Source organism: Pongo pygmaeus, chromosome 6, assembly GCF_028885625.2.
Source record: "Pongo pygmaeus isolate AG05252 chromosome 6, NHGRI_mPonPyg2-v2.0_pri, whole genome shotgun sequence".
Classification (NCBI taxonomy): domain Eukaryota; kingdom Metazoa; phylum Chordata; class Mammalia; order Primates; family Hominidae; genus Pongo; species Pongo pygmaeus.
In genome coordinates this window covers 100,085,683-100,111,859 of record NC_072379.2, presented here as the reverse complement: position 1 = coordinate 100,111,859, position 26,177 = coordinate 100,085,683, and the positions used below count along the sequence as shown (strand labels likewise).

The 26,177-nt window shown below is 41.0% G+C and overlaps 1 protein-coding gene across 4 annotated transcripts in view; it reads right to left on the bottom strand.

The window, feature by feature from the left end:
- Positions 1–26,177, bottom strand: part of MAGI2 (membrane associated guanylate kinase, WW and PDZ domain containing 2) — a 1,485,052-nt gene that overhangs the window by 51,492 nt on the left and 1,407,383 nt on the right. For all 4 annotated transcript variants that reach the window (XM_054494395.2, XM_054494398.2, XM_054494397.2 and 1 more), the window contains one exon: positions 9,307–9,445. In XM_054494395.2, coding sequence (XP_054350370.1) covers positions 9,307–9,445 — 139 coding nt within the window. The remainder of the gene's footprint in view (positions 1–9,306; positions 9,446–26,177) is intronic.

Here is a 26,177-nt window from a genome sequence, read left to right as displayed (position 1 = left end):
CTGGCTGAAGTGATGCCTTGGAGACTGGACCCTTGCTGGTTATGGCAGTTGGTGGGACTCACCCTGGAATTTGTCTTAAGATACTGGACTTTACTTTGAGCAGCCGGGCTTTGTTGTTAAACTCCTTAAGATCAACATCTTTTCTGTAATGTCTCTATTTCAAGACAAGAGAAAATGAGACTGGAGAAAACAGCTTTGGCATGTAGCACCAACTTCTTAATGGGTCCAGCTGAGAGGTTCGAAGCCTTTTCTGGAATCAACGTTCTCATGTTGTGAACCACAGGGCCAGACTCTCCATAATGAGGAGAGCTCAGATTGTCAAAAAGGCATGATATGGAAAATGGGAAGACAATGGGAGGAAAATCTAGTTTCCTTTCTCTAAGTTGCAAGGGCTGACAAGTCATAGAATGGAGAGCAATTCAGACTTGATGGGCAAAGGCTGAAGGGGTGGGGCACACTCAAATAGTGGGAGGCCATGGACAGAAAGAGGGCAACAAGTAGAAACTTCAGCAGGCTTGGCCTTTATCATAGAGCTAGAGCAGATACGTCCGGCAATCCCCAGCATATGATATTCCCCGAAATCCCTGGAATGGTATTAATATTTAAAAAATATAGAGTCCTGGACTGAACTGACTCAGTCAGAATCTCCAGAGGGTATGTGGAGAGCGAGAGGGAATGCAGGCATCTGTGTATTTAAAAGGCTGAATCATTTCTCTAAGACTGTGTGTGTGTGTGTATATATGTGTATGTGTGTGTGTGTGTGAGAGAGAGATTGAAAGAGATAGAGAGGAAAAGAGAGAGGAGAGGGGGGAGAGAGAGAGAGAGAGAGAGAGGCTTCTGATTCCTCTTAAAGAAGTGTTAATTTTTCTCCTCTTCTGCATTTTAGGATTTTCTTAGTTTCCATATTTGATCTTGTCCCTTGATCCTCAATCTCAACTCCTCACCCCACAATCCCCCGTTGTGTAAGAAAAATTTTCTTGAATTGGTGACTTCTTTAAGGTCTGCCCCATAGTTCTTACAGTATTCAGCAATGTTTCCACTAAGACAGCTGCCTTTTCTCCTGGACTCTTAGGGAAAGCAGCCCTCTCGTGGGAGAGCTCAACTTTGTGTTGGGGCAAGGAAGGGAATGTTCCTATTAGATCCTAAAATATGACTCTCCATGATGGGTTACTGGAGGAGCTGGAACCTTTAGTTTTTCCAAGATGTACATGGGTGCTCTTCTTGATGAAGTTTGGGAAAAATACCTCTTTATTCACTCATCTTCTCCACAGCTTAAGTGTTTGGGAATTGAGGAAGGCTGGACCTTAAGAGCTAAACAGGTTCTTCTTGGTAGATTTCTTGGTCACTATATATATAGATATATATATATTTTTTTTTTTAGACGGAGTCTCGCTCTGTCACCCAGGCTGGAGTGCAATGGCACGATCTTGGCTCACTGAAACCTCTGCCTCCTGGGTTCAAACTAATTCTCCTGCCTCAGCCTCCTGAGTAGCTAGGATCACAGGCACATGCCACCACACCCGGCTGATTTCAGGCACGTGCAACCACACCTGGCTGATTTTTGTATTTTTAGTAGAGATGGGGTTTCACCATGTTGGCCAGGCTAGTTTAGAATTCCTGATCTCAGGTGATCCAGTCACCTCGGCCTCCCAAAGTGCTAGGATTACAGGCATGAGCCCCTGTACCTGGTCTGGTCTAATATATTTTTATCAGAGTCTTAAATACCTAACAAGTTAGGACTTGCAGGTTGTGAGCAGGGCACAACATATCCTTAAAAAGAAAAATGCTTGTTGCAAATCATGTAAGGATATGTAAAAAAGAAGAAATATCATTATAGTCCATGATTTTCAATAAAACAATGGGAAGAAATGTGATTTCATCCTCATCCTAAAATCACTTACAATAACAAATGAGGTTTTGGCTGAGCATCAGGGAAAAAGAATTCAGGGTTGTGTTCTTTAAGAAAGCCCCTGGCCGGGGCTGGTGGCTCATGCCTGTAATCCCAGCACTTTGGGAGGCTAAGGAGGGCAGATCACCTGAGGTCAGGAGTTTGAGACCAGCCTAGCCAATGTGGTGAAACCCGGTCTCTACTAAAAATACAAAAAATTAGCTGGGCGTAGTGGTGCCTACCTGTAGTCCCAGCTACTCAGGAGGCTGAAGCAGGAGGATCGCTTGAACCTGGGAGGTGGAGTCTGCAGTGAGCTGAGATTATGCCATTGTACTCCAGCCTGGACTACAGAGCCAGACCCTGTCCCCCCTGCCAGAAAAAAAAGAAAGCCCCTGTCTCTGGCTCCATGAAGCAAGAACTTATTTACTGCAGGTTTTATGGTTAGTGGATTTCCTGGGGTTGCCTACATGCTGCAGAGAGCATCCTGAGCCTTTCAGCTAGGAAGAACGCTGTTCTCTGTATGATGTAACCCAAGGTTCTGCCAGACATTCTGTCCCCTTCCCTAGGTGCTTTATCATTTTCTATTACACGGTGGAAGGTGTTCTTGAGTGATTTGTGGAACCTCTCATGGAAAAGGAAGATACGCTCAACCATGAATGTCAGAAGCTGAAATTAAATTTCAGAATTTATTATTGCAGCAAGCCACCTTTTGCCCTATTAAAAATGCAGGTGAATTAGTGCCAAGGCTATGGTGCCACTTAAAGCTTCCATCAACGTGGTCTCTGAGGAAGAGGTTAGGGCAAAGGTGACCCTCCTTTGTCTGTTATTGAGGGGGAACATCAGCACACCAAGGCAGACCCAGGGTGTGAGGTAACATGTCCAGGCTCCCAGAAGTGGCTGACGGCCACAGGAGGGGAAGAGTGAATTTGATAGATGAAGTTTTGGCTCATTAAATTAGAATTTAGAATAATTCAGACAAGGTCTCAGTAGAGATTTACCCCCACTCAGCAAGTTCTTTCTTCAGAAAAAGTACTAATTATTAGTACAAATATTATAAAGGAAATCCTTAACAAACTGAAGAAGCCAAGTGCTCCTCAAGGATTCTTAACACTCCAGAAGTACTTGTTAAATTCTACAAATAATAAAACCCATTTAAATGTTTTTCATGAAAGCAGATCCTTTGAGAAATTTTTATGAGTCACTACTCTGCTAAAAACACATTTCTTCATTATTAGTATCAGCTCACTGAGGACCAGGACTATATTTTACCTTCAGTGCCTGCAAAGCATCCTGCACATAGCAGGTGTTCAGTAAATCTGGTTTAGTTGAGGAAATATTAATTATATCAACTAATAATATTAATCACAGGATTTGTTCCATATAGAGTACTTGGTAGGAATATATTGTCTGGAGTTTATTTTTGTATCATTAGAGGGAAGAAAGGATGTGCTCAGCAGATAATAGCAAGAAAGATTATAATGCCATACTTATAATATTTACTTGGCAATATTTTTTCTTTCTTTTGAGATGGGGTCTTGCTCTGTCGCCCAGGCTGGTGTGCAGTGGCATGACCATGGCACATTGCATTCTCAACTTCCTGTGCTTAAGTGATCCTCCTGAGTAGCTGGGACCACAGGAGTATGCTACCACGCTTGGCTAATTTTTTTGTAGAGACAAGGTCTCCCTATGTTGCCTCTTCTGTTGAACTCCTGGGCTCAAGCAGTCCTCCTGCCTTGGCCTCCCAAAGTGTTAGGATTAGAGGTGTGAGCCACCCTACCTGGCTGGCAATATATATTCTTAAAGAAGAATAATCAAATGACCATTACTTATTGCTGTCTACATAGAGGCCAGTACTGCTTCACCTGCTGCTCTAATATAATTGTTGTAAGTCATTTTAACTTACTGATTAAAGGAAGACTTTTAACTAAACAACTGTTTGATCCATTCATTTCTTTACCTATAGTCACTAGCTCAGATCTGTCTGTTTCTCCAATTAGTGCAGTTTTATTATACTTACAAAATATAAACAATTTCATTTACCAAGTGCTTGTAGTGAAGCCAAAACCTGTTATATTAAAGATGTGATTAGCTTTGAAAATGAAGCCGTAGGCAGAAGTATAATTCACTGATTGACTGTTTCTTCCCCTTTGTGTGGGTATGTGGCATTAGTTGTCGCTGGGCCATTTTCATTGTGAGATTTCTGCTTCATCCTTTTTAACCCTGCCTGGCCTCCTAAGACCACCGAGACTCCCACTTACAATTGGACTCTCTTCAGTGTTCTATTCATAAAGCCCTGCCCCATGGCTTTTTAAGAGAATAAACAGGCCAGAGCACCAACCCAGACTAAAAAGCATGTTTCTGTTATATTTTGCTTTATTCTGATTAACTTTGAATAGCAGACATTAACAAGGGAAAGGCTCCACTTTGGTCTGAACTGCTTATGTTGGGAATTTTTTCATCCAGCGGCACCTCTATTTACCTTGGCCTTGACTCTGTGGCTCAGTTGATAAATCAAGTGCATGTTCATGTTGTACTCTTTGAATGCTAATGAAGGACGCCTGCATTTCAAGGCAGGCAGCTAATCTGTATAATTTATTCCTGCGCAGTTTACAACCATGATGCATACTTCCTTTTCTCTTAACCTTTGTGGATTTCATTTGAATAGCAATAACCAGGGTGAAGGAGGGCACTGCTTTTGATGCATCTTCTGATTCTCTTCTCAGTATGGCATTGAGATGTGTATCAGGGGAGGGAACTCACGCTTCCCACTGAGTTTACAATCAACAAATTCTTATCCTGAGGACTGGAGTGGAGTTGAAGTATCTATCTCCTGAGCTTGTCTTTCAAGGACTTAACTATGAAAGCAACTCCTCCTTCAAAGCCCTTATCATTTTCTGACTCCCCTTGCAGCTGCTCCACAGCCTCTATGTGCAGCCACTACTTTTGCGGTGGCATTTGTTGATTTCTACCTCTGAATTGGCTGAGGTGTCACCTGATGTTTAGTCTTTGGGTAATTAGAGATGACATATTTGCAGCATGTTTATTCCTTCCCCCAGCTCACTTGGAGTCATGCTGATTTTGTTTAGTCAATGCTCTGACAGATCGCCTTTGGTATTTTTTCAATTGTACCTAGGCTTATCTCTCGGTCACAGTTAAGAACTCAGAGTGAGAGATTTTATTTCTCTTGACTGAAATCAGCTTTTTCTTGACATGTCCAGAAGTCCAGATAAGGGTCTTGCTTCAAAGCTGTCCTGAATTTTGAATCATAGGGATATCAAAAGGAGGACTGGTTGAAATCCTTCCACAGGGAGTGGTTTTAAAAAAAATCAGTTTTCCCGTGATTAAGGTGCATTAGGAAAAAGTAGGATTATATTCTTGGCTATATCTACTCGTTAAAATCAAGTATTTAATTTTCCTTTTCCATTAGCACTTTCTTTTGTTGTTATTGTTGCTATTATTTTGCTGTTACCCAATTCTGCTACTTAAGAATTTATTAAGATATACTCTAGTTTATCTTGACAAAAAGAATTCTTTTTTTAAATGAAAGCATAAAGTTGGTGAAAGAAGACAAGAAATTCTGTTTCATGATATAGTCTATTTGATGCTGGAGGAATTGTTGTGTTCCTAGCAGTGGGCACTCCTTGTATGTAGTGGTCACTTGTATAGTTCATAGATGTGGCCACTTCTCTGGCTTGCTTCTGGCACAGAAAAGGTTAACAGAGCAGGCCTGAGACTGCTGTCTTTAGAAAGACCAGCTTTCGAGGTTGGCCATTGGCTGGTGCCTGGAAATGTGACTGGTAAATCATCCCCGAAGCTAATGTAAACCTTTTGCTAAATTATAAGAGTGTCTCACTGTATCTAAACTGTTTGTACAATCAGTGTGGTTTGTGCTAAACCTGCTTTGCTTCTGGGAGTCTGGAAGTGTGGTATGTGCTAGGCAGAGGGTCCCTGCATCACCAGCTCTAGTGAAAACCTTGGGCACTGAGTCTCCAGGGAATTTTCCTGAGCAGCAATGTCACACATACATTGCTGCATTTTTGTTGCTGGGTGGAAAGAGTGTTCTGGGTGACACCTCGTGTGAGAGAGAGAGCATATGGAAGCCTGCATGTGGATTCCTCCAGACCCCACCTGTGTCTTTTCCCTTGTGAGCCCAATGTGTATTTTCACTATATTGATGTAATCTTTTTTTTTTTTTTTTTGAGACGGAGTCTTGCTCTGTCACTCAGGCTGGAGTGCAGTGGCACGGTCTCTGCTCACTGCAAGCTCCACCTCCCAGGTTCATGCCATTCTCCTGTCTCAGCCTCCTGAGTAGCTGGGACTACAGGTGCCCGCCACCACACCCGGCTAATTTTTTGTATTTTTAGTAGAGACGGGGTTTCACCGTGTTAGCCAGGATGGTCTTGATCTCCTGACCTCGTGATCTGCCCGCCTCAGCCTCCCAAAGTGCTGGGATTACAGGCGTGAGCCGCCGCACCCAGCTGATGTAATAAATCTTAGCTGTGAGCACAGTTATATTTTGTGCCCCAGGAGGCCTCCTAGAAAATCTCTAAATGTGCAGGTGGTCTTGGGGACTCCTGGGCCCCATCTCCCCACCCATCAGTCACTATGAAATTCCAGAAATATCACTTGATGACATTATCCTCAAAGATGCTATGATCCTTAATCTTGCCTTCTTATACATAACCAAGCATGTTTCAGCTTAGATTTTGCCAGAGAACTAACATTTATCTAGTTCGACTATTGTTTTACTTCCTTAAAGGAGATTGTTCTATGCTATTAAGTTCTTTCTTTTGTGATATCATCTCTAAAGTTTTTACAGTCAAAATCCATCTCAATTTAATATCAAAAGTAGCGGACAAGTGCTAATATTACTAGCAAGTATGATTTAATGTTCCACTTTAGAGGAATATATTTAGAAGAAATTCTGCAATACTGCTACAGTTAACAATGTTGATGATTGGCCACTCAAAAGCGTGCCCAGGCTGGGTGAGGTGGCTCACACCTGTAATCCCAGCACGTTGGAAGGCTGAGATGGGCAGATTTTTCTGAGCCCAGGAGTTCAAGACTATCCTGGGCAACATGGTGAAACCCCATCTCTACAAAAATACAAAACAATTAGCTGGGCATTGGTGACTTGCACCTGTAGTCCCAGCTACTTGGGAGGCTGAGGCTGAAGAATCGCTTGAGCCTGGTTAGCAGAGGTTGCAGTGAGCCAAGATCACACCACTCCACTCCAGTCTGGGCAACAGAGACCTTGTTTCAAAAAAAAAAAAAAAGGTGTGCCTGGATATTTAAAAAACTCTGGTTAATTTGAGAATTTCGCTGTAATCATATATTTTTAGGTGATGTTAAGAATTAATGAAATAATGTTGACATGATCTTGAATTTTTGTCTTGTTCAAAAACATGTTTTTATTTCTTCATGATAGCTTGAGGTGGCTTCACATTTGTTCATTACAGTTTGAGTTGTGCCACAGGCTGATCAGTAGTATGTTCTACTTGCTCACTACAGACAAGCAGCTGATGTGGTGGATGCTGAGAAAGTGTGGACCAATAGTGATTCTACAGAAAAATGAAAAGCTCAGGATAGTCATGCTGGTTAGATTAACTTTTTAAAGATAAACGTGTTAAAACAACATTAACTCTATGAAAATGTCTGGGTATAGATAATATTCAGGTCTCACCATGGAGTGAAGCATACCATTAAAGGTGGTATGTTTTAGAAGTGATAGAATTTCACAGGTCACTTTGATATTACTGAATCAGTCAATGCTCTAGAGTACAAGAGGTTATTCTATTCCAAGAGTTCAGATTCTTTACAAAGGGATTAATGATGGTACATTTTAGCAGGATCATGCCTGTGCTTACTGATAATATATATATTTAAAAATATTTTATTAGATCCAAGCATTAAGGGTAGGAATCTCAGATGAAATGTTTCCTTGGGCCTAGAGCCAGCCCTGCAGAAACTTCTGAATGCCTTTTGACTCACTGTGAAGGCTTGCTAGCTCTCTCTGTAGGCTTTGAGGGGTGCACAAGATGCTGGAAACATAACGCATTTAAGGCCTTTGAGTTTAGATATTTCATTTGAACTCAGGATATAGATCTGCCCTGCTAAGTAAGGAGATATTAATTGTTTAGACCATGTATGCAAAAAGAATAATCTGAAATGAAAAAGTACTCTTTAGAAATCTTTTTTTTTTTTTTTTTTTTTTTTTTGAGACAGAGTTTCTCTCTTGTTGCCCAGACACTAGAGTGCAATGGTGTGGTCTCAGCTCACCACAACCTCTGCCTCCTGGATTCAAGCAATTCTTCTGCCTCAGCCTCCCGAGTAGCTGGGATTATATGCATGTGCCACCATGCCCGGCTAATTTTGTATTTTTAGTAGAGATGGGGTTTCTCCTTGTTGGTCAGGCTAGTCTCAAACTCCTGACCTCAGGTGATCTGCCTGCCTCGGCCTCCCAAAGTTCTGGGATTACAGGTGTGAGCCACTGCGCCCAGCCTAGAAATCTTTTTTTTTTTTTTTTTTTTGGGTAGGTGATAGAAGGATGAAAGTGAGTCAATTTATCTTAATCAACTTAGAGCTCATTATTCAGGTCAGCAGTTAGATCTTGTTTTCCTAATCTGAACAGGTATTATCTGCACTAGTCTGATGTGTCTGTATGCCTGTCTGTTTCTGTCTGTCACTCACTGAGATTATCTTTAAAGACTACCTCAGGTTTCAGTGCTTTTCATGTAATGACCACTCAAGAGCTATGCTGTCAGTAGTGTCTATAATGGGCTGCTGGGAAACAACAACTTTAAAGATGTTTGAAGACAAATCCTTGAATCAAAACATGCTTTCAAGCCTTCCTCAAAAGCATACAGAAACACAACACAGGAGTGAATTTTCAGAATAATTCCTAAATGCCAAGGAAATGCAACCATTGCGTGAACTGAAGTTTACATTTTAAACTTCACACCCTGAAGATATGTTGCTTGTCTCTGGCCCCAGTTACAAATCCTTTGAGATAGTCTGATGCATAAACAATGTTAGGAAATAATTGATAAATTACTGTGTACTCAAATGAACAGTGGACTATCAGTCAAATTGTAACAGTTCTAATATTTAAGTGGTGCTAGATCTCCTCGCACCTCAGAGATGCCCTGAAAGGTCCTACATTTCATATTTTAAACATTCCTTAATGGAGGGAGCAAAAGAAAGAGTTCACACACATTTATTTCCTGGGCATAAACATACGTGTGTGTGTGTGTGTGTGTGTGTGTGTGTATGTATGTATATATATATATATATACCTATTGATAGCTAAATATATATTTAGGTAGAAATAAAGAACTGATGTAGTTTTATAAATAAGCATAAGCATTTATGGTTCACAGAAGGAAGAGCAAAAGGGTGAATTAAAACGTGAAACGCACCATATTCTGGGACCTGTCCCGTGCCTCTCTTGAGCAGCAGCCTCACTCGTCTTCCTCCAGATTTGATGAGTTCTATTGCTCTGGCATGTGTCATGTCCCTTGTGCTTTCCCCATTGATTTCAATGATTTGATCTCCTACCTGTTGATTAAAGAAAAATTAAGTCAGCCAAAGATGGTTTTACTCAAGTTGCATTGTCAACAGATTAAAAAAAAAGCACGTCTAGATAACCTGAGAGCATCCGAACAATTTGGTGGCAGCCTGCTGCTTTTTGGAAGAGGCTAATCCCTGGCTGCATCCTGAATCTGATCAAATTTTATTTACCTTTACAGAAATGAAAATATCAGACCACAAAGACTGCAGCCATATGTTACTTATTATGTTACTTATTACTTATTATGACAGAGACTGTAAACTAGTTAGCATTGTTTTAAAAATTAGGGAATATATCTGATACCAAAATTCAAAATAACCTGGCATCTTTGCTTTGAATCAAAAAGTAAACATTTTAAGGGCTTTTCATTGATTCTATTGCCAACTGTCAACTTAGTGCAGCATCCAATTCAGCATGTTGGATAAATTTATTGGTTTTTGTGCTTCTCTGAGAATTTTTTGTATGTATCATTTAAATTTCCCTGGGTGCTGTAGTGATATTGCCTTCTTTGTAAACCGTGGTTGGTTGATATTCACATTTGATGATGAGTTTTCTATCACAGCCCCTTGAATTAAAAATGAGATTCTCCATTCCCTCCACATGACTAATGCCCTGGCTAAATCTTTGCCATGCTCACACTTGATTGCCAGAAGCTGTCTGGTTAAATACCAATTCCTCCTGAATTTTCAGAAATGCCTGGGTTCCATAAGCAATTCCCTTTTGGCGTTTGTGAATAGATAGTTGAAATAAAAGAGGCTTCAACCATGAGCACATCATGTAACTCCCACAGTACCATTACTGTCAGGAACCCTTGAATTAAAAGATGTCTTATCTCCGTGCAAGTAACATAAGACAAATTAACCAGCAAAAGCACAATGAGTTGCTTTGCAAAAATGCTATTTTAGTTAGGTCCCTTAAAGCAGATCTCAGTCTAAACTCTGTAATGCAAACAGAACTGTAGAAAAACTCTCTATAGCTAATCATTATCAGTGTGGACGCTGCAGGCTGGCTGAGAATAGGAACACAAATTTTCCATCACAATGGCAGGAGAGCCTAAAAACAAGACCCCCAAAGTCGGGGGGAAGAACATGTTTGTTGTAGCAAGGAAATGACATCTCTACCTAAGGATGATTCTCTAAGTGGTAAGGGTTCCACTGTAATGAAGGTAAAGACCTTCCTTTGTATACTCAGCTGCCTTTAGAAGTATGGATTTGGGGCAGTGGATGAGGTTTACCTCACTAGTATGACTTCCACATTCCACAGAAAAACCAAGAAGACAGAACTAACTTAACTGTTTTAGGGCTAGTAGCTTTCTTCAGGTTTCCTTAATTGTCTCCTTTCCTCTGAGGCAACGGGCATAACTTGAATAGTTTGCCAGAGGCCATGTATCTAAGCCAGAGGCAGAAATGGGACCAATTATCCCTCCCCCAGTAGCCCTCTCCCACAAGAGAAACCTCATGGCACAGAATTAAATTGAAAAAGTGAAACAGCAGTTCCAATGAAGTTACATATAGAAAAAGTGTTCCTTCCTGGGTAGACTCTCTTCTGAGCTTCAGACTCACACGTCCAGCTGATTACTAAACATCTTCACCTCGTTGTCTGTCCAACAGCAACTCTAACTCAACAGCAGTAGAAGCAGTAGACAGGGCTAACTACCTTTCTCCCAAAGTGGTTCTTCCTCTTAATTCCCAATCCTGGTAAATGGAAACACTATTCACCCAAGCAGAAACCTGGGGGTCACGCTACACTCCTTGTTTTCTCAACTTCTCTGCACCTGTCCCTGTCCTCATATGTATCCCATCGCTCACAAGCTCAATTCAGGCCTTTGCATGGGTATTCCAGTATTCCCCTGTCCCTCCCCCACCAACCTCTTTTCATTGTCGCCAGAGTCATCCTTCTAAGGAAAAGCTTGCCAAATGTGTCATGCTCACTGAGGCATTCAGGCCTGTACACATACTGCTGTTCTTTTTTCTCCTCCTCCCCACAGGCCTGGTGATTTCTTGTTCTTTCTGAAGATCCTAAGAATCTTCTCCTATGGTTGCCTTCCTCGACTCTATGCTCTTCACAAGCAGAGATGTCCACTCTCTCTGTTCAGTAGTAATGGCACCCCACTCTATTTATTGTGCCTCATTACAGATTTATGAGTCTATGTCTTCCCTCCTAGGTTTTGAGTGTCTTCATTCAGTAAATAATTTCTGAGCACCTGTTATGTACCAGACAGTCAACTGGGGATATAGAGAGAAATGGTATCATTTCTATGTACAATAAGCTCTCAGTCTAGTTGGGAAGAAAATGCATAAATAGGGCTATTACTACTCAATGTATCTTTGCTATGACAGAGGCATTCACAAAGTACTAAGGGCACAGAAAGAACAGACATCTAACCCAGGGTGTGGGGTGGTGGGTAGTCAGAGAGGGCTGCCAGGAGGTGGTGACATATCAGTTGAGTTTTGAAGTACCAGTAGGAGTTCCCTAGGCGAAGGGGAAAGCATTCTAGGCAGAGAGAGTAGCACATGCAAAAGCTGAAAAGTTTGAGGGAATGGTATATTTGGGAAACTGTCAGTAGTTTATTATGCTGTTCAGGAGTTTAGGTTTTATTTTAAAGGCAATGGCAAGGCACTAAAAAGTTAAGCATGGGGTAACCTGACCAGGGAAGCTGAGTGGTGGTTAGAAATCTCCCTGCGACCTCAGTATGGAAAGTGGAAGAAGAGAAAGGTGGAAGACCGAGGAAGGGAGCTGAGTTGTGGCGTTGTCACATGGTCTAACCAAGTGAGACATTAGGAGGCTGTGGGGAAGGAGATGATGAGGACAGTGACACAGAGTCTGGGTCTCCTTTAACTGTGTGTCTGGATGAGGTGCACTGCATATATTGGTGAATGAGTGAGGTACTTCCACATGGGTTATCTTGAGCCCATGGGAGAGGGAGGTATAAACCCTCTCGAACCCCAAATTGAATCTTGACAGCCACTGCTGCCTTGTGGTTTCTTGTGTCCTGAGACTGATATTTTAACCAAAAACCATGTGGAGGGCAAAAGGGATCTTGTACTATGATAGAAATAGTCCCATCTTTTGACTCGTCCCATACTTGAGTTTAGCAAGACTTAGAAAATTTGAAGTTTTCATTCACATGTGTGTTTATTTTCCCTTTTCCCTACAAGGAACTTATGAGACTTAAAGGAGAAGGCATTAGCGTGGAGGAGAGAAGGGGTGGTTTGAAAGCTACGTGGAAGGAGGAGAAGCAGAGGGGTTTAGGGGTTGCGCAAGGGCTGAGCCTCAGGGATGAGGCTCCGGGAAGTCAGGGACATTATTTTTATTGGGTTCCCAGGAGCCTGGGCTGACCTCTTCACCTGGCAGATTTCCATAATTTCAGCTTTCCATGTAGGGTCCCCTCAGAGGGAGAGGCTCTGATACATGCTGAATCTCTCCTATGCCCTTTCCCCATTCCAGGGTATCAGTGCCATTGGGTGGTGAGGGTTGTGTCTGCTGATTTTCTGCCTCATTTCAGAGCAACGGAAGTTTGGGAATAGTTCAAGATCTCACTAAACTGAGGAAAAAAACATTTCTAGGGGCTGGTGGTGGTTAGGTAATGGAATGAAAATGCTGCTGCCGACATAGACTCTGACCATTGCAAAGCACTCTGGGCATTATTTTAAAAGTGGGCCGACTCACGGGGACCTGGTTTCAATGGCAACAGACTTAGTCCAGACCTGGCTTCAAGACTTCCATCTCTCTTTGGAACAGTATGAACTGTGAAAGGGTTGAATTTTCATTTTCATTCCAATATCAGTATTCTGTATAATAATTTTAACTGGAACTCCCTAAATAAATTTGGGATGTGATCTCTTTCACTGTTATCTGGATATATAAGAAGATCGACTTATTGGGGGACAGCGGGAGGTGGGGCGAGAGGTTCTCTTGTTACTTTCCTACTTTCCGACCTCATCTGACTTCAGTGCAGTGGCCAGTGTGTGACCAAAGAGTGTCACTTCCCGCTATCACAATCAGGAGAATTAATTTTTTAAAACCAATAGAAAATTCACAGCCCTTTTAGAAATGAAGAAAAAGACCAACTGTGACTCTGATGTAGTCTCTTTCTATACTCTCTCTGCCACAGAGCTATCTTCAACTGAGCTATGTTACTAAAATGAAACTTCTAAGATCTCCACTCATTCTTAGAGTATTTTTAAAATATCGAGTTCCAGTTGAGAGGGACAGGGAGAGGGAGATGGTGGGGGCGGGGGGGTGGGGGGAGGGAGAGAGAGACAGAGAGAGATACCAAAACCAGATAAAGGTAATTCAGGAGTCTCTGTGTGCACTGCATTATGTGAGTCAAGGAAATGCCAAATTTAGGAAACTGACCAAAGGACTTAAGAGGAATTCTAAGCACTCATTTTTTTCCTATGGAAGAAATGCTTTTATCTGTGGTCCCCTTGGGTCAGCTAACAACCTTAGAGTAATGTCACAGGGGCAAGGCGGAGTGGGATAACTGCTGTGTCTAGGGCCCGGCCTAGTAAGTTCTGCATTCCTACTCACATATTTCTGCTCATACATCATAGCAGATTTTTCTTTAATAAAACACCAAATCTTTGAACTTGCTTGGGGCTTTCCAGGTAAAAAACTTTTTCTTTTTTTGCCTATGGAAGGCCAAGGCAGGAGAAGGCAAACATCTCAGAATTCCTTATGTGGTTAATAGTTCAGGTTGTAAGAAAAAATTTCAACTCTGTACTGTATGCATTTTTGTAGCCAAGTCATATATAAAGCATTTGGCTTGTCTCAATGAAATATTTATAAGAATTAGATTAAATCCTGGATTTACTTTAGCCACGAGTCATGGCAGTCTTAGCTCAAAGGGTTGCTTGGACATCGTTACAAACGTGCTTAGCTGGTTGTAATCAGTTAATTGCCCTCATGTTACCATTGCATCATAAAAGCCTATTTTGCATGATCATATATGACTAAAATGATCCCAGATTATAATTAGGTATGAGGAATTGAGTTTCTTTGGAATATTTTACCAGTAAGTCATGAATAATCTCTATTCCTTATTTCATGATGGATTAGCTATGGACCATTTTTGTGGCTAATGATCTGAGGTCACAGGCTAACGCCATCATCGTTCCTCCCTTACAGGCTGGTTTCTCCCACTGACACTAGACCCCTCATGGACAGGGAACGCACCTGTTGTCTCTGTGTCATCTATACCTGCCACAGTTCCTGAGAAGTAGGCCCTCGGTTAATCACAGTTGAGTCAATGAATGTTTGGTTTGCCTTTCAGTGATAGTAAACGTCTTCATTTGCATGCCGTATAAGTTAAGCTTTAGTGCACCTCAGCATACCTCAAGCTTTCTTCAAATACTGCCTTACGCAGTTCCAGCCAAATCATGACAACTTCAATGGTACTTACAGGAGACCAAATGAGGCTTCAGTAATGGTGACCTGCACACATTGGTAGTGACAGGTAAAGTCATAGGAAACAAATGCTAGGATTGAGAGTAAGAGGAATGGAGGCTGAGTCTGAATGAAATAATGAAGTGCCAGGAAAAGGAAAAGCCAGAATTAGGGTCTTTGCTGCTGCAGTCATTGTTATGGGTGCTCTGACACTGGGATGCCTGTGCCCTAATGTCCCTGATGGAACAAAGGACAGGCTGATTTCCAACTTGATGGTGATCTTTAATATCTACTGGCTGTTTTCATGATTAACTTTGTTTGATATTATTTAATAACCATTACAGGAAGAATATTTTTCAAGGGGTTACACTGAATGTTTTCATTAACCTTCCCATTTCTTTCATTAGATCACGATTGAATTAGATGGGTTCCAAGTGCCTATTACAGGGCCTGGATTTCGTTATAAACTGTTAGGCTCAGTTGCCTCAGCAAGGCACAGGAGCCCATAAAATCAGCAGGTTTTTCCAGAGAGAAAACTTCTAATCCAATTGGAAACTGAAACACATGTTTGAGAGCACCAGAACTGTGAATTTTATTTGCTTCAATTCATTTCTATATTGAAAACTGTCTGAGACTCTCTTTATACTATGTTTTAGACAGTAATCACTTAAACAGAAAACAGGCTGGGCATGTTGGCTCATGCCTATAATCTCAGTTCTTCGGAAGGCTGAAGTGGGAGGACTGCTTGAGTCCAGGAGTTCAAGACTAGCCTGAAAGACATGGCAAAACCCGCATCTCTACAAAAAATAAAAAACATTAGCCAGGTGTGGTGGTGCATGCCTAGCTACTCAGGAGGCTGAGGTGGGAGGATCACTTGAGCCCAGGAGTTCGAGGCTGCAGTGAGCCATGATTGCACCTCTGTATTCCAGCCTGGGGAACAAGTGTGAGGACTTATCTCTAAAACAAAACAAAATAATAAAACTCCCCCCACCCAACACACAAAAACAAAACAAAATCAAACCCAAAAAAGTCCCAGCATCTCTTGAGAAACTTCATCCAAGCAGAAGTGTGAAATGACCCTTATGGATGCACAGAAGAGACAAGAATCCTTCATCAAGATTCTGCCTAAGCACATAACCTGCTTAGGAGGGTCACAAAGGTGAGGGGAACAAGCTGGTATTGGAAGTGAAAGGCTGCTGCAGGATTCTGAGAATTCACCACTTGATGCAGGTGGTACGCCTTCTTTGGTGTTGTTATTATTTGTGTTTAGAAAAGATGTAGTCACAGCTCAGAAAATATCCGGCTGTTGACTTGAGCACACTATCCTATGGTGGGAGTGTGGCCTTGTCTGGACATTCATATCAAGGAGCTGGCTTTAGCAAAGATTTAGGGGGAGCTCTCCCTTCCAGAGCCTCCATTTCTATTTACAAAAATCCTTTAAATTAAAATGTGAAAATAAATGTAAAATTTGAAGATAACACAGTATCCCTACTGTGGAAGTAGTTGAGCTCTAAATTATGATCTGGTATCTTCCTCACTGATTCCTTCCTTTTTCCTTGTCAACTGTTACTGATATTAATCTCATACAGAGAATTTTATTAGATAGCTTCTTTCTAAATCTCCTTACTCTTCTAGGGCTCTTTTTTTTTTTAATTTTTAATTTTTTTTTTTTTTGGGGATGGAGTTTCACTCTGTTGTCCAGGCTGGAGTGCAGTGGCATGTTCTTGGCCCAGTGCAACCTCCACTTCCTAGGTTTGAGTGATTATCCTTCCTCAGCCTCCCGAGTAGCTGGGATTACAGGCGGACTCCACCACGCTCAGCTAATTTTTTGTATTTTCAGTAGAGAGGGTTTTACCATGTTGGCCAGGCTGGTCTTGAATTCTTGACCTCAGATGATCTACCTGCCTTGGCCTCCCAAAGTGCTGGGATTACAGGTGTAAGCCACAGCACCAGGTCTCTTCTAGGGCTCTTAACTGGGGTTTATGTTTAATTCTTTTAAGTTCTCCCCTTCCCTAGCTCTATGCATGCTTTCTGGGTGATCACTTCCCATCATTTATTTTTTTATTTTTTTTTTGAGACAGGGTCTCACTTTGTCACCCAGGCTGGAGTGTAGTGGCGTGATCTCAGCTCACTGCAACACTGACCTCCCAGGTTCAAGCAATCATCCTGCCTCAGCCCCCAAGTAGCTGTGACCACAAGTGTGCACTACCATGTCTGACTGATTTTTATATTTTTGGTAAAGATGGGGTTTTGCCATGTTGCCCAGGCTGGTGTCAAATTCCTGAGCTCAAGTGATCCACCCGTTTTTGGCCTCCCAAAGTGCTAGGATTACAGGCGTGAGCTACTGCATCTGGCCCTTCCTACCTTTCTAAGGTATTTGGCATGTTTCCTTTTTGGTGCCTTTGTACATGCTGTTCCTTTTGCTAGAATCTGAGTCCTCCTTTTCCCCACTTCAAAAAGGGAAATCCTACTTATCTTTTAGGAACCAAACTTCAGGGATGATATCATCCAGACAGCCTTTTATGATCCCAGCAGTCTGGCTTGGGTGGCTTTCCTGTGCATTTCTTTAGAAGTATTGACCTTTGCCAATAATATTGTAAGCTCTCCAAGGACAGGAACTCTGTCACATGGGAAATAACCACATATATCTGTTCAACGGATGGATGAATGTTTGAAAGAAGGCATTTTTTTTTTTTTTTTTTTACCTGCCAAAAATTTTATTTCTTTTTTTTTTTTTATTTTTTTATTTTTTTTTTATTTATTTTTATTTTTAATCTCACTTAGTTTTATTATTATTATTATTATTATTATTATACTTTAGGTTTTATGGTACATGTGCGCAATGTGCAGGTAAGTTACATATGTATACATGTGCCATGCTGGTGCGCTGCACCCACCAACTCGTCATCTAGCATTAGGTATATCTTCCAATGCTATCCCTCCCCCCTCCCCCCACCCCACAACAGTCCCCAGAGTGTGATGTTCCCCTTCCTGTGTCCATGTGTTCTCATTGTTCAATTCCCACCTATGAGTGAGAATATGCGGTGTTTGGTTTTTTGTTCTTGCGATAGTTTACTGAGAATGATGATTTCCAATTTCATCCATGTCCCTACAAAGGACGTGAACTCATCATTTTTTATGGCTGCATAGTATTCCATGGTGTATATGTGCCACATTTTCTTAATCCAGTCTATCATTGTTGGACATTTGGGTTGGTTCCAAGTCTTTGCTATTGTGAATAATGCCGCAATAAACATACGTGTGCATGTGTCTTTATAGCAGCATGATTTATAGTCCTTTGGGTATATACCCAGTAATGGGATGGCTGGGTCGAATGGAATTTCTAGTTCTAGATCCCTGAGGAATCGCCACACTGACTTCCACAAGGGCTGAACTAGTTTACAGTCCCACCAACAGTGTAAAAGTCTTCCTGTTTCTCCACATCCTCTCCAGCACCTGTTGTTTCCTGACTTTTTAATGATTGCCATTCTAACTGGTGTGAGATGGTATCTCATTGTGGTTTTGATTTGCATTTCTCTGATGGCCAGTGATGGTGAGCATTTTTTCATGTGTTTTTTGGCTGCATAAATGTCTGAAAGAAGGCATTTTTAAGAAATTATCTTTTTGGCTGTATGCTCCTTAGAGTTTAAACCAAATGTAAACAAGGTTTATAATAAAATTCTAATTTGGTTTCATAATATATGTCAACCAGGTTTGATCATGATCAAATAGTATATGCGAAGTGCCTTGTAATCTCTAAATATACAAATATCTATTATTAATCATAGTAGTTACAATTAACAATAGATCATTATAATTATCATAATTATGGTAGAAGAGATAAAAAAAGTAATAAATTTTTCATAATGAACCTGGGAGAGAAGCGGTTGAGCTTCTGAGGGTGTATTAAATGGGGAAACGGGGCAAATGATGTTTTTCTGGAAATATCATTGAGAGATTAAAAATGAAAAAAAAAAAACAAAACAAAAACAACTTTTCTGTTTGATAAGCACTGCCTGATAGAAATTCTTATAGGACATGAATGGTATTTTGTATTCCATGATTTTAGATGAAGTTCTTAGGAAAAGAATCTCATGAATGTTGGGCAGATAATCCAAACCCTAAACTAATACAGAAAAATAACTGCAAGTGTGGCAACAGACATGAATGTGAAGAAAGAGATTTTAAAGACAAGCTGGTTGGAGCAAAACATTTTCTACAAAGGAAAAATAACTACCGTCATTCCATTTTTCATATGCTAGTTTGACTGCTCAGGTGAAAAGAAACTAGGGCAATATCTTAAAATTATCAGCCTAAGAATAGAAAGCTATCACTGGCAGCTCAGCTAGCTTATCCAGTTGCTCAGAAATCACTTATATTAGGTCATGAAGTCAGTTTCCCTAGTTGACTGAAAAATAAACAAAAAGGAAATCAAAGAGGAAACTTTCTATTGTTAACTCTGTATGAGCTGTTATTTCTCTTCCTTGGATGTAATTGAGAGAAAATGAGGGATTATTATTATGTATACTTATCTAATCAGATACATTTATTTTCTGGATAAGCATTAGGCTTTGTGCAATGACTTCTATAGTGACTCATGACAACAATTCTTTGTTTTCCTGAAGCTAACTGTCTTGCATATTGCATTTACATTTCAACTTTTTAGCACCTTCTCTCCTCTCTGACCTCTGCTTCTGTCTTTACATCTCTCTCTCAGACTGTGTGTGCACCAGTCCTAGACCTGACAAGTTAATAGCGTGAATGAGCATGAAAAGGTATACCAAGATGGGTGGCAGGGACATCGGTTAGCTGGGATTTTGAAGATAATTTAATGATGGGACTATTTTCAAAGTATGGGCAGGGTTAATGCAATCAAAGAGGGCTGTTGAGGCAATGAAGGATAAATATGGTGAGTGCTGTTACCACCTCTAGTCTGAAAGACATTGGGGAGGAAAAGAAGTTATAGGGGCTGAGTGAGAGCTGGCGCCATGAAAGAGAGGCTGCCTGTCTAGAGCTGGAGCTGTAGCGGGAAGGAATGCTGCCAGGCCCACAGCACCAAGGCAGGAGCAACAGGGTAAGAAATACCGCAACCTCTCTGTGGCTGATAGAATAATGTCCCCTATCCCCAGATGTCCACCTCCTAGTCCCTGGAATCTGTATTATGTTCCCTTACATGGCAAAAAGGATTTTGCAGATGTGCTTACCTTAAGGATCTTGAGATGGGACGATTATCCAGGATGGTTTGGGTGGGCTTAATATAATCACAAAGGTCAAAGTCTGAGAGAGAAATGCAAGACAGAAGCATTTCTGTCAGAGAGGACAGAAGGTGCTAAGCTGCTGGCTTTGAAGATGGAGGAAGGAAATATAAGCCAAGGAGGTTCTAGAAGCTGGAAAAGGAAATGAAATGGGTTCCTACCCCAGAGTCTCCAAATGGAACCAGCCCTGCTGACATGGTACCTTGATTTTAACCCAGTGAAACAAACTGATTTTAGACTTCTGACTCCAGAACTGTAAGACAATCGATTAGTGTTGTTTGCAGTCATTCATTACAGCAGGAATAGAAAACTAATGTACTTTCTCTCTTTCTGCCCTCTGATCTCTTGCTGTTGCTTCTCATTGGCCAAATCCAATAGGAAGCCAGAAGGCAAGAGGGTTTGGGTGATACAGACATAGCCATCATTCCCCCAGAGGAGGGCAGAGAAGGAAGTAGAATAAGTCTGGCGGAGAAGGTAGAATAAAGGAAGAACCAGCACTGGGGTGGGGTAGGTGTGGGATGGAATAGAATTCAAAACATCAAATATGCCAAATATGCCAGATGAAGACTTTAAGCAATAATTCAAGAACAAGACAAAAATCAAATGGCAGTCTAGCTCAAATCCTATTGGAGAAACTTTTTGGAAACCTTTATTTGTTTTAATATTTTACTTTAACATGTGTCGCCTCTACCATTATAGAAAGAGGAGTGGCGTCAGGGTTACTGAGTTGAACGCTCTTTTTGAAATTGCCTAAGATGTCAGAGTTACCTTTGTATCTGGTCAGTTTCCAAGTCCCATCAGTTCTACATGTACCCTGTCTCCAGGAGCTGCCTCTCATTTCCCGTTTCTCTTGCTGCCATTCTACATTAGCTGTTCCTCTCTTTCCCCTCTTCTTTCCATCCATGTGGTTGCCATAATTATATTTCAAAGAGCATCTCTGATTTTGCCTCAATCCTTCTCAAACTCCTCCCCTCCTGCCCTGTGCTTCTTGAACAGAATCCAAACTCCTTGACATGAGGTGTAGATCCTTTAGGACCTTGTCCCTGTGACCTTCTGGCTTATTACCACCCTTCTCTTGTGTTTAGTCTGGCCCACTTGTACTTCCTCCACTCTTCCTTCCTTGGCATTTTTGCTGCTGTCGTCAGCCTTCCTTATTATTTTTGTCATTCTCCCTGGATCCTTCAATCCCATCTCCTAATCATGCCCATTCTTCAAGGCTCTGCTCAAATCCTCCACGAAGCCATCGCTGGTCACTCCAGGGGAAATTTATCCTCCCTTCTCTGTGTGTCCACTGCTCTTATAGCTATGCCTCTCTTGTAGCACTTACAGTCACACTGCCTGTTAGTCTAGGTATCTGTGTATTTATTCTCCCCACTACCATTTCTGAACCTACTAAATTATAAACTCTTGGAAAGAGGGAGTGTATCTTTGTATCTTCTAGTAGTAGCTGGTGCATTGCCTTAAAAATAATAGATGATAAAACCTTGCAGTGGGGATAAAATGATTACTGTGTAGGGCACAAATGATTAATGGCAGAGGGAGAGTCTTTGGGGGAGGTGAGGGTGTATGGGAGACTGGAGAGGGGCTTTGAGGCAGCCTGTGCCTTGCTCACTATGGTTTTCCTACTGTCAGCTGAGGTGCCTGGCACAAGATAAGAGCTTCATGAATATTTCTTAAATGAATAAGTAAATGCTATCTACTTCACTTTGGCCAAAGGCAACCTTGAATTCTGAGAGAACAAAGTCTTAACAAAGGTCCCTAATATTTGTTATAATATGAAGAAGGCAAAAAAATGTATTAAGGTAAAAACAACACAATCTTCTACTTGCAAGGAGAGGCAAGCTTACAAACGGCAAGCCTTTGCCAGCAACCAGCTGAGGAAGACACAGCCACAAGGTGGAAGCATCTCTTTTCTTTCTGAAATCACCATGCCTTTGTTGGCATAACTGGCTGAAAGCAGACAGACTGATTTTTGCATTTACCAGTCCTGTGAGAAGCACTGGGAAATACACTCTTATTTATGATAGTACTCTATAACTACCTCCCAGTATACAGCTTGAGAGCAGAGATTTGATTGTATATTTCCACAATATCTTTTGTAGCTTTTAACATAGTAGTGACTGATGTGTGTGTGTGTGTATGTGTGTGTGTGTGATAAGAGAGTAAGAGTGAATGAATGAGAGACAGAATGATTGATTGAATGATTTGGGGGTAAATTAAGGAAGTGGTTGCTGATAATTATTACTCTGCACCCACTGCTATGGTCTGAATGTGTCCCTCCAAATTCATGTGTTTGAAACTTAATCCCCAATGCAACAGTGTAGGGAGGCAGAGTCTTTGGGAGGTGTGTGGGTCATGAATGGGTGAATGCTGCTATTAAAGGGGCTTGCGGGAGTGGGTTTGTCCTCTCTTGCCCTTCTGCCATCTGCCATGTGAGGACACAAGAAGGTTTATACCAGATATTGGTGCCTTGATCTTGGACTTCCCAGAAACCAGAACTGTGAGAAATAAATTTCTCTACTTTACAAATTACTCAGTCTCAGGTATTCTGTTATGGTAGCACAAACAGACTAAGACACCAATTAAAGCATGCATAGGGGCACTGAGGGCAAGGAGCTCATCTTATTAATCTTTTTATCTGTGGTTTCTCTTATCCTTACTTAAGGTGATGACACTGACTTTCGGGGGGAATAGGAATTTACGAAAGATCTCATAGCTTGTAAGTGGAAGTAACAAGACCAGTTGCAGGTTCCTTAATTCCAACACCCAGAGCTCCTTACCCTTTATGAAGTTGCTTCAGCATTGTGGAAGTGGGGAATGGGGAGAAAGGCACAATAGTAGGATTTTACTTGGTTCAGAGATAAAGGTTTCTTCTACATGAAGAAGCAGCTATCTGAGATTTTATGATGTATTATTAACCTTTGGAACATTGTTTACAAATACATATTCATGTGTTGCAAATAGCTTTAAAACCCAGGTTCATTCAAGCATGAGTAGGATGAAAAAGAAAGTCTGATTCATGTGTACTGAGGATAGCTGTAAGTGTGAATACATCTAGTTAGTACTTCATGGGTCTGAATTTCCCTGGTCACTATAACTACCTTCTCTTCAAATAAATGTTAGCTTTGTTGTTAGCTTTCAAAACTACATGTGTTAAAGTTTCAGATCAAAGGGATCACCAATGTCCTTGTGCCCAATTTTAACAGTGCACAAGGAATATACCAAGTGAAAAAACTCATGTCTCTGAGGTCTACTATCTTTGTTTGGCCATAATAAAAATACAGTCTTTCTTTAATAGCTTAATTTAAAGTCAGCTCTCCAGAGAATCTGTACTCATTGCCATAATACTCAATGGTATTGGCAATGAGTGCATGGATTATACTGATTTTTCTATTGATATGCTAACACAATAAATAGAAAGAGTAGCAGTGCATCACTATCATTTTGATGCACAAAATAAACATTATCCATTTTACTTTCTTTGACTATTTAAAGTCACATATTAATTACTTAAATTTTACAACTAGGAATGTAGCCGAGTGTCTAAAAATCTTGTTTCTGTTCAAGTTAATTCAGATTGTCCATCCATGCATGAGAACAGCTGAGCTATGAAATTGGGCAGCATGTTTTCTGGCAATAATGAGGAGATAATATTCCTTAGGAGTATTTAAGTGACATCACTATTGATAGGTTAATTGGAAATAAAAAGTAAAGCTTTCTTAAATCACTAAAATAAAAAGCCTCTGGTTTATTGTAGCTTTGCAATGTACTTTTTGAACTGTCCCACTTTTCAGTTTCAGTTAATAATTGTCTGATTAATGTAACTGCAGTTGCTCTCAGAATTCCACATACATCCCTCGGATAATCAGCCATTTCAAAAGGAGACTTTCCCATGCGTATCTTGATTCACAGTCATACTGTTACCTCCATTGCTTTACCAATTTCTTGAAAAATGACTCGTGCATCCAATGAAGTATTAGGTTGGTGCAAAGGTAATTGCAGTTTTGGCTGTTGAAAGTAATGGCAGGGAAACCCCGTCTCTACTAAAGAAATACAAAAAAATTAGCCGGGCATGGTGGCGGGCGCCTGTAGTCCCAGCTACTCGGGAGGCTGAGGCAGGAGAATGGCGTGAACCTGGGAGGCGGAGCTTGCAGTGAGCCCAGATTGAGCCACTGCACTCCAGCCTGGGTGACACAGCGAGACTCCTTCGCCAAAAAAAAAAAAAAAAAAGAAAGTAATGGCAGGCTGGGCGTAGTGGCCTACATCCATAACCCCAGCACTTTGGGAGGCCGAAGTGGGCAGATGACTTGAGGTCAGGAGTTCATGACTAGCCTGGCCAATATGTTGAAAGGCTGTCTCTACTAAAAATGTAAAAAAAAATTCATGGTGGCGCACGCCTGTAATCCCAACTACTCTGGAGGCTGAGGCAGGAGAATTGCTTGAACCCGGGAGGGAGAAGTTGCAGTGAGCTGAGATTGTGCCACTGCACTCCAGCCTGGGTGACAGTGAGCCTCCTTCTCAAAAAAAAAAAAAAAAAAAGTAAGTAATGGCAAAGACCACAATTACTTTTACCCCAACCTAGTATATGTAGAATATTTGGTGGAGAACAAAATACAATTTGATGTGAAGTCACAAGAGCTGACTACAGTTGGGAAGCTGATATAAGAGGCACCCTCCATGTTCAGAACCCAGAGTACCACCTGCTGCTATTTAAGAGTTTCATAATTGGTTTGAAACAGATAGCTAAAGTGATATTACTCTATCATACGTTATAACTAGACTTAAATTATTTTTAGTTCTCTGTGTGAACATTTATACTTATGCCACGAGATACATGCATTTAGATTTCCATTTCTACACTGAGATCTCAATTAATTGCCCAAGAGCTTGTTACGGAGTTGTGAACCACCCAGATGAAGAAATGGACCCTTCGTAATAATTAGCACTTATTAACATGGTTTTATGCCAGGTACTTTTGAAATATTATCTCACTTAATTCTCAATCAAGCTACTAAGCAAGCAAGCAAGCAACCAACCAACCTTCTATGGGCTAGAGGGAGCAGAAAAATTCAAATTAGCTCTGCAAAATGTAATTCTAATTCATATATATATTTTTTCCATTGAGAACTGATCAATAAAAAAAAATGTAGAATGAACACCACTGGTACCAAGATATCAAGTTAATCTTTGCATGATTATTTAGCTTGAGCTCTCCCATGCCACTGACTGTACCCCTTAATTTGGGTTAGACAGATACCTTTAACACTGTGTGGGTGACTGTTCAAGAACAACTTCAGTCCACTTCATGATGCTTCCTCTGTCCATGTATTTTAATTCCTTGAGTGTATTTTCTAGTTTTCTGTTCTTGGTTCCTACCTTAAACTATGGTTCTTGTCATTTCTTCCATTCAATTTCTTGCATTTTCTAGTAATCTTTGGATATCTTTCAGTGATACTCCCTCAAACCTGCCTGAATTCATCATTATATTGCTACTTGTGGAGGCTGGTCCCTCCTGAATTGTCCCTGTACAATCTTGCATTGTTCTTTGGTGTGATGCTGCATAGTCATTTTACAAATGTGGACCACTTGTCACCAAAGGTTGGGGTACAAATACATGAATGGAAACCCTAAAATTCATCACCATTCCTACAAAAACAATTCCACTGGCCTATCCTGACAGAAAATCCTTATTTTCTTATCACCTTTGTTTTCCAAGGATATCACATTATTAATGTAACTGGTTTGATTGAACTGTCTGTAGTCACTGAGAGACAATGTGTAATTGATTTATTTTTCCAATAACTGCTACCAGCTGTGCTGTTGACTCCTGCCATTTTCCCACTGGGTAGCAGCCTAATCCCATTATTTTTTCAACGTTTTAATCTATTAAAGTCTAGCGCAATTAGCATTGCAATCTTCAATTAAAATCTCTCCCACTCTCATTGCACACTAGGCTGAAGGCTTGAGCTACTTAAGTGGAGAAAGGGCCTTATTCTTCCCTCTCTCCCCTCTGCAGCCCTCCTCTCTCTTTCTTTATCCCTCCAGTCATCTAAGGAAGTGCTGGTAGCAGGGTATG